Here is a 14,660-nt window from a genome sequence, read left to right on the forward strand (position 1 = left end):
TCCCATCCTGCATACTGCTCAGTGCAGAAAAGCCAAGAAGGCCCATAACCTCCTGAAAATCCAAACCAATCAGGTACAGAGGTGGAGATGGCCTTTTAAACCCTCCATCACCCTGGACATTTCTCCTCCCTGCCACACCCACACGCATTCACAGGACACATCATGGAGGGCACAGTTGAAATGACGTTGTGTCAAGACAGACTGAGAGATTTCTAGGAGGTTCTTCTCAAAACAAGCTAAGAGGCAAGGAGAATGGGCGTATTCCAAGGAAGATCCATGCTCAGGTTTATCTGTTTATAACCAGACCGTGGGTGTACACAGACCCTCCCCGAGAGGTACATTTTTCTGTACAATGAAAAAATTTCATTTCCTAGATCTTCTTTGTTTCCAAACCTACATGCATCTTCTCTCTTCCACCGTAAGCGGGAAAAATCCACGGCATCCTCTTCATCTTCAGTCATGTAGGTCTTCTGTTTTTGTTTTAACATTTATAAAAAGAATTCTCACTAATCTGAAATCCTTATCTGCTCAAACCATCCCTGATTTCCCATCCGCAACCTTCATGATCTTTCTTTCTCTTTGCCACGTTCCTTGCGCCTCGGTGTTCCACTGTTAAATTCAACAGGGAGCCCAGGGTTAGATGAGAACTTCCATCATCTCCCCGTCGGGGAACTCAGGCTTGTGGAGTAAGTTGCTGACGCGGCCTTTGTGGTCAGGCGACTTTCCGTGGCCGGGAGAGTTCTCTGCCAAACAGAAGGGACATATCAGTGGCCCGTTCCCCAGGAGGACCACAGGCCTACCCAGCTCGCTCTAAAATGGAACCACTTCAAGTACCACCCACCACCACCGGCGCACACAGGTTAAGGCCACAGAGCCCAGCTTTGGCGGACCAGAGCTAAATGCCTGGGCCTGGGATTCAGACACAAAGAACACAACCAGAACGTGAGGGAGAGGTCTGAGCGGGGGAAGGGGGCATTAGGACTTTGTGCGGGGACCTCACCCACCCCGCTCCCCTCCTTTCCTCTACATTATCAAGTGCCTACAATGAGGCAGGTCCCTCCCCGGTTCCCTGCCTTCTTGGCAAAGGGGCATCCCAAGAATTACATCTCCAAAAATCAACAACATTATGTATACTTGTTTATTTTGGAGAATGAACATAGGGAACCCCGTTGGAGGAAACAACTCATTTATGCCCAGGAGCCCCCACCTCCTCCAAAGGATTCCCGAGCAGAGGGATCCTCACCCTACAACTATGAACAGTCCAAAGCCAAGTCTACGCTCTCCAAGGACATTTCTGGACTCATTGCAAAACTCCTCCCAATCTGTCTTCTCTTAAATGTTTGAAAGCAACTCCTCAGAACTGGCCTGAGTGCTGGGCCACTTCACCCACCCTAAATCTACCTTCTGCGTCAATCGGGACTGAATCAGTGTCTCCTTCAGTCGACACTGAATCCTTGATGAGTAAACACCCTGAAGGCAACATCTCTGTACCTCATGCTCTTGATGGACCTGGTACCTGGTACCAGCTCCCAAACATACGGAGGGTGGGGGAGTTGGGGGGACTAATTCCTTAACATCCCTCGGAGGGTTTGTCTGCACACCTTCTGGGGAAGGGCTAGCTATTAAACATATGCTAAAAGGACAAATGCACTTTCTGTGCTCTTTAAATATGGTAATAAGTTAGGAGTCTCTACACACATTTTAGGGCTTCCCAGGTGGCGCTAGTGGTAAAGAACATGCCTGCCAATGCAGGAGACATGATACCCGATCAGGAAGATCCCCTGGAGTAGGAAATGGCAACCCACTTCAGTATTCTTGCCTGGAGAATTCCATGAACAGAGGAGCCTGGTGGGCTACAGTCTATGGAGTCACAGAGTGGGATATGACAGAAGTGATTTAGCGTGCAAGCACACATATTTCAATTCCAGAATAATAAAGAGCCTGCAGAGTCTAGGGCATCCCTGGTGGCTCAGATGGCAAAGAATCTGCCTGCACTGCAGAAGACCCAGGTTCCATCCATGGGTTGGGAAGCTCCCCTGGAGAAGGGAATGGCAACTCACTCCAGTATTCTTACCTAGAAAATCCCATGGACGGAGGAGCCTGGTGGGCTACAGTCCATAGAATTGCAAAGATTCAAACACGATGGAGCGACTAACACTTTGCAGAGCCTAAATGCATCAAAGTAACCATACTATAGAAAGTGAAATCACTCAGTCATGTCCAACTCTTTGCGACCCTGTGGACTATAGCATACCAGGCTTCTCCGTCCATGGGATTCTCCAGGCAAGAATACTGGAGTGGGTTGCCATTTCCTTCTCCAACCATACCATAAGATAACCCATAAGTGAGAGTAGGTTGGTAGCCTGGCTCCCTCCCCAGCTCAATAGAAGCCCCTCTCCCACCCCTGACAGGACAGGGAGCTCTATGGAGTGTGAGAGCAGGTGGAGACCTCGTACCCAGTTTCTCTGCTGTGCCCTTGGCCGCGGGGTGCTTCAGCACGGGGCTGTTGGAAGGGGTCCCGCTGAGCCTGCTGCGCGTGGGCAGGGAGGCCACACCGGGCCAGAAGAGCTCGGCACTCTTGTCCGTCTGCGTGCTGCTGTCCTTGCTGCCCGTCTTAGCGTGGGCGCTGCTGGCCGACGTGCCGGGGGTTGGGGGCGAGAGTGTGGCGGCAGAGGGGGTGGGCAGCAGGGGGGTGGATGCGTGGTCATTGTGCTCCTTCCCCAGCAGCAGCCCTGTGGGTGGAAGAACAGCTTCTTCAGTACCGTGCCTCAAGAAGCAAGACCCATCGGCTCGGCAGGGATACAGATGCCAGCGAAGAGAATGGATGTCTGTACAGGCTGGGGAGCGGTGGACTGGGAGATCAGGACTGACACACATACACACCTAGGTGGCACTCGTGGCCAAGAGTCTGCCTGCCAGTGCAGGCGATGCAGGAGACTTGGGTTTGATCCCTGGGTTGGGAAGATCCCCTGAAAGGAGGGCATGGCTACCCACTCCACTATTCTTGCCTGGAGAATCTCATGGACAGAGGAGCCTGGCGGGTTACAGTGCATGGGGTTCCAAAGAGTCAGACATGACTGAGCTTACACACACATGTAAAAGAGGCAGCTAGTGGAAACCTGCTGTATAGCACAGGGAGCCCAGCTCCATGCTCTGTGGATGGGATAGGGGTCACAGTGGGAAGGGGGTCCAAGGGGGAGGGACAATATGTATATGGATGGCTGATTCACTTTCCTGTAGAGCAGAAACTATAACATTATAAGGCAACTACGTTGCCAACAAAGGTCCATCGAGTCAAGGCTATCATTTTTCCAGTAGTCATGTATGGATGTGAGAGTTGGACTATAAAGAAAGCTGAACACAGAAGAATTGATGCTTTTGAACTGTGATGTTGGCGAAGACAAGAGTCCCTTGGACAGCAAGGAGATCCAACCAGTCCATCCTAAAGGAGATCAGTCCTGGGTGTTCACTGGAGGGACTGATGTTGAAGCTGAAACTCTAATACTTTGGCCACCTGATGCGAAGAACTGACTCACTGGAAAAGACCCTGATCCTGGGAAAGATTGAAGGTGGGAGGAGAAGGGGATGACAGAGGATGAGATGGTTGGATGGCATCACCAACTCAATGGACCTGAGTTTGAGTAAACTCTGGGAACTGGTGATGGACAGGGAAGCCTGGCGTGCTGCAGTCCATGGGGTCGCAAAGAATCGGACATGACTGAGCAACTGAACTGAATACCCCAATTAAAAACCAAAAACAAAAAACCTAGCATGGGGCAGGGGAGGAGCTGTCACATAAACTGGTTATAATATAACAAATGATAGGATACTACTATTCTGAGGATGCTATGGAAAGAAGGGAGAAGAGGTACCTTACAGGCAGAGTGTCGAGGGGCAGGGGCACTCCTGCAAGGCTTTCTGGAGACAATGCTTTCTTTCCATATGCAACCCAGGAGGGCTAGTCCTGAGCAGTGGTGGCGTGTCTAAGAAAACCTGAAGGCTTCTCTGCTCCTAGACACAGCCCTGTTGGCCTGCTGCTCTGCCTAACAGCCCCCAACTCTACTCCTCTCTGGTAATGAATTGTCTCCCCAGGGCCTGGGTCAAAACAAGCACGCCTCCTGGTTACAGCAACAGAGTTGTGTACAATATTCCCCAGAGGGCTCCTTGTGATGAAGAGCCATGTCTTCTAAGAGGCAGGAAGCCAGCTGAGTTCCTGGGGAGGGCGGCTCAGCTCTTTTCTTCCCACCCATCCCAAGACCAAAGCGTTCAGGGTGGGAAGAGGGCGGCCAGCTGGGCAAAAGGGAGGCGAGACGTGCCCCGTTTCTTCAATGTCTTTCTGCAAGCTGGACAGCACAGCAACTGTTCTAATAGTGAAGTACGGCCCTCATTCAGAAAAGTGCCAGCACTTCACACCAGCCTACAGAAAGTGCAGTAAGCACAATCAAGTGTCTGTTCATTTAACGAAGTTCACACAGTCTCCTTGGTAGGGCTATTTCAGGGTGCCCATTCATAATGCAACACAACTCAATCCAGTCTGTCTACAGCGATGCTTCTCAACGTGTTCACACACATCAATTACTTGGATATAGTTAAGATGAAGATTCAAGTCAGCGGGGCACCTTGAGCTTCTGTTTCTCTAAGAAGCTCCCAGGTGATGCTGGTGGTGCTGGCCCACAGACCACACCTTGAGGAGCAAGAAGCCTTCACTAGGTGCTTCCCAGACATCATCTCAGTTCGTATGAGGTAGGTCCTGTTGCTCTCTTTTGTTTTATAGAAAAGGAAATGGCCGATATTAGTGTCTCACAGTGGAGAAGTAGCAGAAATGGCATTTGAAGCCAGAGGTGCCTGCCTTTAAGTCCACCTTGTGTCCTTTTCCACCTCATCACTCTACTCCTGCGTGGAGAGCCCAAGTCTAGCAAGGGTATTCCTGTGCAACTAAGCCACTGGTCAGTCATCTCACCTGGGAGCCCCTGAGCCATCAGACAGGGATCTGCCTCCTTCCAGAGCCTCTCAGACAAGAGACAGTGGAAACGCTGTGGGGCCCGTGCAGGAGGTCTGTGGGAATTGAACGTGTGCCTTCCTCTGCAGTGGGAGGGCTCCACTCTTGTCTTGTGACAAGTGGACACTGATCACAGTAACAAGGGGAAATACGAGTGCAGAGAACACAGGAGCTCTTCCTGCGGCCAGGTCTTCCGCTCCCAGGCCTGGCTGTGATACATCAAATGTTAGAGGTACGGGCAGCCCCCAGGGAAATGCCTGCCTGCCTGGATGTCACAGACGGGCCTCTGCCAGAGAGGTTTCTATGGGAGAGGAGCACGTGCTGAGTCCCCTCCCAAGTCTACCTGAGCACCACTGCCGAGGCTCTGTAAATGGGGAGGGGAGCTAAGAGTCCTTGAGAGGGACTTTGAAGATCCTAGCTGCTGTCCACATGCCTCCTCTTTGAAGTGCATTTCCTTGGAGGGCAGGGCCTACAGAAGTAACCCATGGGGGGACTTCAAAAGGAGATAGCGGCTGGGTGCCTTTGATTCCCCCCCAAGTCTGTCAGCTTCCTCCTGGAAGCTCTTATCCCCTTTGACATGAAGCAGCCAGGCTCCTCCACTGTCCTGGGCTGACAAAAACAGGCTCTCAGTTCCACGGATAAACAAAACACACTCTGACCCAGGGAAATGCATCAAAGAAGGGCCAGGCCCCTGGGGCTGCAGAGTCAGGGACAAGAGCAGAGGACGTGTGACTGGGAGTCCTGCCTGTGACCCGGGCAGCTCTGTCTCATCCTCTCTGACTCAGCGAGCTGGGCCGCTGGTCCCCATCACCCTAGGAAACCGGTCCATGGCTATGACAGCATTTGCAGAATACTCTTCCAAACTCTGCCTGTGCAACAACAATCCAACAAAATACCACCAGCAGCCCCTTATGTGAGAGCACTGCTTGCAAAGTGCTTTCTCTCCAGTACGTCATTTTGGCCTTGCAATGACCCCATACGGGACAGCAGGGAAGACACTTCCAGACACCACCCAGCTTTTCTAGACACAGAAGCAGAGGTGGAGCAGTCCTACCACTGGTCTGGGGCAGAACCAAGTTCAGAGGCCTGAAGTCTCAACGTCTTCTTCCTACTAAAAATTTTTATAGTGTAAGACACCTTAGCTTTCAGTAATAATGATAATGATTATGAGTCAACTCATGGCTAACAGTGACTGGTGGGGTGGCCTTTGCTTCCACCACCAAAGTATGATGCATTATCCTTCCCACACCTCCACTGGAGACTCCTGGACACTCACAGACAGGTCTGGCTCAGTCTCTTGTGGGGTCACTGCTCCTTTCTCCTGGGTCCTGGTGCACATAAGGTTTTGTTTGTGCCCTCCAAGAGTCTGTTTCCCCAGTCCTGTGGAAGTTCTGTAATCAAATCCCACTGGCCTTCAAAGTCAAATTCCCTGGGGGTTCTCAGTCCCTTTGCCAGATCCCCAGGTTGGGAAATCTGGTTTGGGTCCCAGAACTTTCGCAACAGTGCAAAAACTTCTTTGGTATAACTGTTCTCCAGTTTGTGGGTTGTCTGCTCGGTGGTTCTATGGTGGGGCTCAGACCCCACACCTCCCAGGTCTGCTGCAGCCAGAGCCCCTGTTCCCATGGCAGGCAACTGGTGACCCATGCCCTGCCCATCATAGCAAGACTCAGATTCCCCCACAGCCAGTCCCTCCCATCAGGAAGCTTCTACAAGCCTCTTATCCTCATCCATCAGAGGGCAGACAGAATGGAAACCACAGTTACAGAAAACTAACCAAACTGATCACGAGGATCACAGCCTTCTCTAACTCAATGAAACTATGAGCCATGCTGTGTAGGGTCACCCAAGACCAACAGGTCATGGTGGAGAGTTCTAACAAAACATGGTCCACTGGAGAGTGAATGGCAAACCACTTCAGTATACTTCAGAAGAATACTGAGAAAAACCATATGAATGGTATGAAAAGGCAAAAAGATATGACATTGAAAGATGAACTCCCCAGGTCAGTAGGTGCCCAATCTGCTACTGGAGAAGACTGGAGAAATAGCTGCAGAAAGAATGAAGAGGCTGAGCCAAAGTGGAAACAATTACCCATTTGTGGATGTGACTGGTGTTAGAAGTAAAGTCCTATGCTGTAAAGAGCAATATTGCATAGAAACCTGGAATGTTAGGTCCATGAGTCAAGATAAATCGGAAGTGGTAAAACAGGAGATAGCAACAGTGAATATTGACATTTTAGGAATTGGTGAACTAAAAAGGATCGAATTGGGCAAATTTAATTCAGATGACCATTATATCTACTATTGTGGTAAGAATCCCTTAGTAGAAATGGAGTAGCCCTCATAGTCAACAAAAGAGTCTGAAATGCAGTACTTGGGTGCGATCTCAAAAATGAGATTTTTTTTTTGTTCATTTCTAAGGCAAGCCATTCAGTATCACAGTAACCCAAGTCTATGTCCCAACCACAAATGCCAAAGAAGCTAAAGTTGAATGGTTCTATGAGGACCTACAAGAACTTCTACAACTAAAACCAAAAAAAGATGTCTTTTTCATCATAGAGGACTGGACTGCAAAAGTAGGAAGTCAACAGATACCTGGAGTAACAGGCAACTTTGGGCTTAGAGTACAAAATGAAGCAAGGCAAAGGCTAACAAGTTTTGTCAAGACAATGCACTGCTCACAGCAAACACCCTCTTCCAACAACACAAGAGGTGACTCTGCACATGGCCATCACCAGATGGTCAATACCAAAATCAGACTGATTATATTCTTTGCAGACAAAGATGGAGAAGCTCTATACAGTCAGCAAAAATAAGACTTGGAGCTGACTGTGGCTCAGATCATGAACTCCTTATTGTCAAATTCAGACTTGAAGAAAGAAGGGAAAACCACTAAACCATTCAGGTAGGACCTAAATCAAATACATTACGATTATACAGTGGAAGTGACAAATAGATTCAAGGGACACGATCTGATAGATAAGAGTGCCTTAAGAACTATTAACAGGAGTTTGTAACACTGTGTGGGAGGACGTGATCAAAACCATCTCCAAGAAGGAGAAATGCAAAAAGGCAAAATGGTTGTCTGAGGAGGCCTTACAAATAGCTGAGAAAAGAAGAGAAGCTAAAGGCAAAGGAGAAAAGGAAAGATAGACCCATCTGAATGCAGAGTTCCAAAGAATAGCAAGGAGAGATAAGAAAGCCTTCCTCAGTGATCAATGCATAGAAATAGAGGAAAACAATAGAATGGAAAAGACTAGAGATCTCTCCAAGAAAATTAGAGATGGCAGGGAACATTTTATGCAAAGATGGGCTCGATAAAGGACAGAAACAGTATGGCCTTAACAGAAACAGAAGATATTAAGAAGAGGTGGCAAGAATACACACAACTACTATACAAAAAAGATCTTAATGACCCAGATAACCACGATGGTGTGGCCACTCACCTAGAGCCAGACATCTTAGAGTGCAAAGTCAAGTGGGCCTTAGGAAGCATCAAGATGAATAAAGCTGGTGGAGGTGATGGAATTTCAGGTGAGCTATTTCAAATTCTAAAAGATGATGCTGTGAAAATGCTGCGAGCCAGCAAATATGGAAAACTCAGCAGTGGCTACAGAACTGGTAAAGGTCAGTTTTCATTCCAATCCCAAAGAAAGGCAAGGCCAAAGAATGTTCAAACTACCACATAACTACACTCATCTCACACACTAGCAAAGCAATGCTCACAATTCTCAAAGCTAGGTTTTAATAGTACATGAACCTTCCAGATGTTCAAGTTGGATTTAGAAAAGGCAGAGGAACCAGAGATCAAATTGCCAACATTCTTTGGATCATTGAAAATTGAAGAGAATTCCAAAAAGACATCTACTTATGTTTCACTGACTACTTTAGTCAAAGACTAAAGCCTTTGACTGTGTGGATTACAACAAACTGTGGAAAATTCTTCAAGAGATGGGAATACCAGACCACCTGACCTGCCTCCTGAGAAATCTGTATGCAGGTCAGGAAGCAACAGTTAGAACTGGACATGGAACAATGGACTGGTTCCAAATTGGGAAAGGAGTAGGTCAAAACTGCATATTGTCGCCTTGCTTATTTAACTTACATGCAGAGTACATCATGAGAAATGCTGGGCTGGGTGAAGCACAAGCTGGAACCAAAACTTCTGAGAGAAATATCAATAACCTCAGATATGGAGATGACACCACCCTGATGGCAGGTGAAAAAGAAGTGAAGAGCCTCTTGATGAAAGTGAAAGAGGAGTGACAAAGTTGGCTTAAAGCTCAACATTCAGAAAATTAAGATCATGGCATCTGATCCCATCACTTCACGGCAAATAGATGGGGAAACAATGGCAACAGTGACAGACTTTATTTTCTTGGGCTCCAAAATTACTGCAGATGGTGATTGCAGCCATGAAATTAAGATGCTTGTTCCTTGGAAGAAAAGCTATGACAAGCCTAGATAGCATATTACAAAGCAGAGACATTACTTTGCCAACAAAGCTCCATATAGTCAAAGCTATGGTTTTTCCAATCATCCACTCATGTATGGATGTGAGAGTTGGACCATAAAGAAAGCTGAGTGCTGAAGAACTGATGCTTTTGAACTGTGGTGCTGGAGATGACTCTTGAAAGTCCCTTGGTCAGCAAGGACATCAGAGCAGTCAATCCTAAAGGAAATCACTCCTGAATACTCATTGGAAGGACTGATGCTTACGCTGAAGCCCCAATACTTTGGCCACCTGATAAGAAGGTCTTTTCATTAGAAAAGGCTCTGATGCTGGGAAAGATTGACAGCAAGAGGAGAAGGGGACTATAGAAAATGAGATAGTTGGATGGTATCACCGAGCTGATGGAAATGAGTTTGAGCCAAGTTCTGGGAGATGGTGAAAGACAGGGAAGCCTGGTGTGCTGCAGTCCGTGGGGTCACAAAGAGCCGCACACAACTGAGCGAGGGAACCGAACTTCACATGTGAGTAAACTGAGACTTGGAGATACTCAAAATTCCTACTTTCACAAGGGGGTCTGAACTCCATTGGCCAGCTGAGGTGCCTCAGTGTTTGTGTGACTCCTGCTCTTCAGAGGCTCACATGAGGAGTGGAGGGGCTCACCTATGCAGGGGTGGGGCTTGCCTGGGGGTGAGTGGGCCTCACTTATGGAGGGAGGACCTTGCCTGAGGGGGTGGGGCTCACCTGTAGAGGGGTGGGGTTTGCTTGGGGAGGGGCGGGGCTTGTTGAGGGGGTGGGGCTCTCTGCAGAGGGGCATGGCTTGCTTGGGAGGGGCGGGGCTTGTTGAGGGGGTGGGGCTCACTTGCAGAGGGGCAGGGATTGCTTGGGGAGGGGCGGGGCTTATTGAGGGAGTGGGGCTGACCTGCAGAGGGGCAGGGCTTGTTGAGGGGGTGGGGCTGACCTGCAGAGGGGCAGAGCTTGCTTGGGAGGGGCGGGGCTTGTTGAGGGGGTGGGGCTCACCTATGCTTCCCTTCCAGGTCTTCTCCTCCTTTCTCTCCTCAGCCAACTGGCTGCTGGTGAGCGAGGTCTGGCGGGAGTGAGTCCCGGTGGCTGCTGCAATGGATGGCACAGAGCGGGCGGGTCTCAGGCTGGAGGAGTCCGTCTTCCCGGCATCTTTACGGGATCGCTGCTGGAGGACCTTAATCATGGCGTCCTTCTCTATGATTTTGGCATGGAGATTTTTAATACTGTGTAAGAAAACAAAACAGTCATGATCAAAATCCATGGAATGACAGGGATATTTGTATTTTTCTCAGGACCCCATAGATTTTAACTATAATTCCAAGGACAGAGTTAACTGCTGCCTATGTCTTCAGTTACAATCTCCAATTGTAGAAGACTGATCTTTTGTAGTACCTGAAAAGGGGACACATTCTCTGGCCCCTTAGGAGGCTCTGGGACCCCGAGGACACACAGTTTGAGTGCGTGTGGCCACCTGGCAGGGACATCTTGGACTGAAGTGTGTCTAGAAGCCTGGCAGTAGGAAGGGTGCAAGGAACTACGGGGAAACACACACAAACTCAAGCCTCACACAGGGTGGGCTGCTCAGGACAGTCAATTTGCCTATTTTCTGAGGGAGGGGTGGTTCGGGAAATGGACAAGTTTTCTGTGAGAAGATGTTGTTTTCCTCCCTGAAGGTCAAAGATGAGAATCAGGAGACATGTGAGTTCTTTTTCACAACCTAAGTAGTAACTTGCTGAGCTTATCAGCGACTCAGCCATGCAGTCCTATTTTCACTTCTGCAGAATGAGAAGCTCAGCTTCCCAGGGCTCAACAGGGAGGGCTGGGGGTGGGCCGCAGGCTAGCTCTGCGATGTCACAAAGCCTGCTGGAGGACTTCTTGTTTACTTCAGGAGAAAAACACATTGGCTACATATGTTCTTTATTACTGGCTGGAATATATAAATACTGGCTCAAAAACTCTGAGACTCTGACATATGATGTTTCCCTCTGTCTAGCTGATAATGTCCAGTAGGCTGTTGAGACAGACACCCAGAAAACACATGGGCTTCTAAATTCTTGTTACTAGCCTCCACCTAAATATCTGCATCTGACATGAAATTAGCTCCCAGAGACCTCGGGCTCCAGGCCCCTTGTTAACAGGACTCTTTCCCTGGAATGCAAACTTGGAGGGCTCAAGCTGAAGGCTATCTAGAACAGGAAGGGGCTGGAGACGAGTGCACACAGCGGGATGGTGGCCCCACTGGGCTTGTGAGGTGGGTGGCAGGCGTGGGACCCGGGGGGCTGGGCACGGCCGTCCCTTACGTGTACTCCATGTCCTGACACCTCCTGGTGGCCTGCACCACCTCCTCCTCCTCCTGCCAGATGTGGGCCTCCAGCGAGCTCTCGCCATAGCTGCCATTCCTCGAGTGGTTGACAATCGTGGTGTCCCTGGCAACACGGAACACACACACAGACTGATGTCAGTCAGTTCTCTCCCTGAACTGCTAGAACGAAGTTAGTATCTAAGGAAAATAAAATGCAAAGTTCCAAATTCCCTGCCCCTTCTACCAATGATCCTGAATCATAAGCGACGTGGTGTGCGCTGAATACAGACACTGTACACTTAAGTGTGCACTTATGTTAGGGCCAGTGTCTCCTAACATGTGGACAGTGGATAGTACCAGTATGTCCATGCTTGTGCTCTTTCACACTTCTTTCTTACTTTCTCAACCAGCATTCAGGTGTTATTCTGTTTCTCACCCACTTAGGAGCTATCTCAGTGTTTTACAATAAATGGGGACTCAGGAAATGCCTGAAACAGAGACTGGTCCTCCTGGACAGCAAGGCCCCGGCTGGAGTCCCCTCCACGCTTGCGTCCGGCTCGCTTCTCCTGTGAGCCCCTGCCTAGGATTCAGGTCTGTTCAGTGCGACAACCATGCCGGGCAGGAGGACACAAACATGAAGAAGACACACCCCATGTCCTGGGAAAGTCCAGTCGAGGGGGTGGAGTCGGGGAGGGGCAGACAGAGGGAGACCGCAAAGCAGTGCAGCTGGCAGCAGGTGCCTGGCTGAAAACAGCCGGTCAACGGGGACTGCTCTCCTGTCACTGGTTCCGTCAATATAATTACTCCTAACAGGGCTTCCCCGGTGCCTCAGACGGTAAAGAATCTGCCTGCGGTGCACAAGACCCCGGTTCGATCCCTGGGTCAGGAAGATCCCCTGGAGGAGGGCATGGCAACACACTCCAGTACTCTTGCCTGGAGAATTCCACAGACAGAGGAACCTGGCAGCCATGGTCCATGGGGTCACAAAGAGTCGGACCCAACCAACACTTTCTCTTTCAATGATGACTGGTAAAGACAAGATAATCGTGTCATCTAAGTCAGTGGTCCTTAACCTTTTTGGCACTAGGGACAGGTTTCGTGAAAGACGATTTGTCCACGGGGTGGGGTGGGGTGGCAGAGGGTGGATGGTTCAGGCGATGATGTGAGCGATGGGGAGTGACAGACAGATGAAGAAGCTTCAGTTGCTCTGTCAGTCCATTGCTCCTAAGAGGCCATGGTACTGGTGCTCGGCCTGGGGGTTGAGGATCTCTGAATTCTAAGAGATCTAAGCATGTCTGAGGCTGAAAGGCACAATCTTAAACTAGGAAGTGAATCTTTAGTAAGAAGTGATCCAGCTTCACGTCCCTTTAATTTCACATTACAGCGTTAAAATCTTAAAGCTCTTTTCTAGAACACCTAAAAGTAGCAAAAAGAGGGGCCTTCTTGCACGTGTTCATGAGGGAGTGTTTCATCATGTCTGGACCTGGGTGAAGCACTTTACCCGAGGTATCTCATGTAGCTCTCTCAGGAACTTGGGCAGTAAGCATGATCATCCTCATTTTACAGATGAACAAATGAATGAGTTTGCAAGAGCACCCAGTTAGTGAAGGCAGATGGATTCACATCCAGATATCCCTGACTCCAGAGTCCATGCTCTTAACCTTCACACTCCTCAGTGTCCTGTGTCTTTATGAAGAAGGCCTCAGCAAAGGTACACGAATGATAAGAGAAACCAACAAAGAGGGCACATGTGAGAATGTGGCCAAATGCAAACTGCCTAAAACAAATCAGAACGCCTAACAACACAGGGAGCCAGCAGAGTGCTTTAAACATACTGACACAATTATAAATTCACTCCATGGTGCTCAAAACTCATCAATACAGGGTATTAGAGCCAGAAACATTTTCAACTGATTTATTTTTAGAGAATTTACTGGAGACAGATTTAAAAATTCATATTTATACTATCAAGGACAGGAGGTACAATTAGATGAAAACAACTTAGAAGGTATACACACACAACTCTCAACAAAATATTACATTGCTTTGAAATGTTTAAAAAGTTTCAAAACTTCCCCACCCACACAAAACAGCCTAGTCTCTCAAACTTCTGATCACTGGTGCCAAAAATGCATCAAGATGGCAAAAGCAGTTGGTACACAAATATCACACTGCCTATAAACATGAAGTATGCAGCAGTGGCTGCAAAGTCACTAAGCTAATGGCTGGGAATAGTCATTTTTGCCAGTTCTTACATAGCCATTTAGCATCTCAGCAATAAGAGCTCAGAATTTTGACCTTTCTCAAAAATTCTTCATTTTCCCTTTCTCCCTTTTTGTTAATAGCAAAGCCATGCTAAAACTACAGAGGTTTTCTTTGAAAAGAACAGTAAGATAGGAGTTACAAATGTGACCTCCTCTGAACTGACTTTTCCCAAGACTGGGGGAAGCAGTGGTCAGTAGAAGGGAGGGAAGTTTCCCACGGAATTGTTAGATGCTCAGTAATGACATGTGAAAGCAAAAAAAGGGGAAGGGAGGGACGGTGCAAAGTGACCCATCCACCTACAAATCCATCCAGGACTTTAAACAGAGCTAAGGAGGAGAGAAACAGGGCTGGGTAAATCCCACAGGATTACTGTCTGAGAGCAAGAGGCCTGTCCCCTGCTTGAAGGACGACAGATGGCCAAGGCTGGGCCTAACATAGTGGGATGGGGCTGACTGCGTGTGGGCTCTGGCTGGTTCAACTCACAACACTCCGCCACCCCCATCCTGTGCCCACTGAGCAGTCTCATGCCTCAGACCTGTTCCATGCCCTACTTCTGACTTTACATTCCAGTCCCATTTGTCTCGGAGAAGGCAATGGCACCCCACTCCAGTACTCTTGCCT

The 14,660-nt window shown here is 48.8% G+C and overlaps 1 protein-coding gene across 7 annotated transcripts in view; it reads right to left on the reverse strand.

Moving 5' to 3' along the window:
• Positions 1–261: 261 nt before the first annotated feature.
• AMOTL1 (angiomotin like 1) overlaps positions 262–14,660 on the reverse strand; it is a 192,630-nt gene continuing 178,231 nt past the window's right edge. For all 7 annotated transcript variants that reach the window (XM_059875070.1, XM_059875069.1, XM_059875068.1 and 4 more), the window contains 4 exons: positions 11,773–11,898; positions 10,469–10,695; positions 2,457–2,732; positions 262–743 (listed from right to left, as the gene is read on the reverse strand). In XM_059875070.1, coding sequence (XP_059731053.1) covers positions 637–743; positions 2,457–2,732; positions 10,469–10,695; positions 11,773–11,898 — 736 coding nt within the window. In that variant the 3' untranslated portion in view covers positions 262–636. The remainder of the gene's footprint in view (positions 744–2,456; positions 2,733–10,468; positions 10,696–11,772; positions 11,899–14,660) is intronic.

This window comes from Bos taurus, chromosome 15, assembly GCF_002263795.3.
Source record: "Bos taurus isolate L1 Dominette 01449 registration number 42190680 breed Hereford chromosome 15, ARS-UCD2.0, whole genome shotgun sequence".
Taxonomy (NCBI): domain Eukaryota; kingdom Metazoa; phylum Chordata; class Mammalia; order Artiodactyla; family Bovidae; genus Bos; species Bos taurus.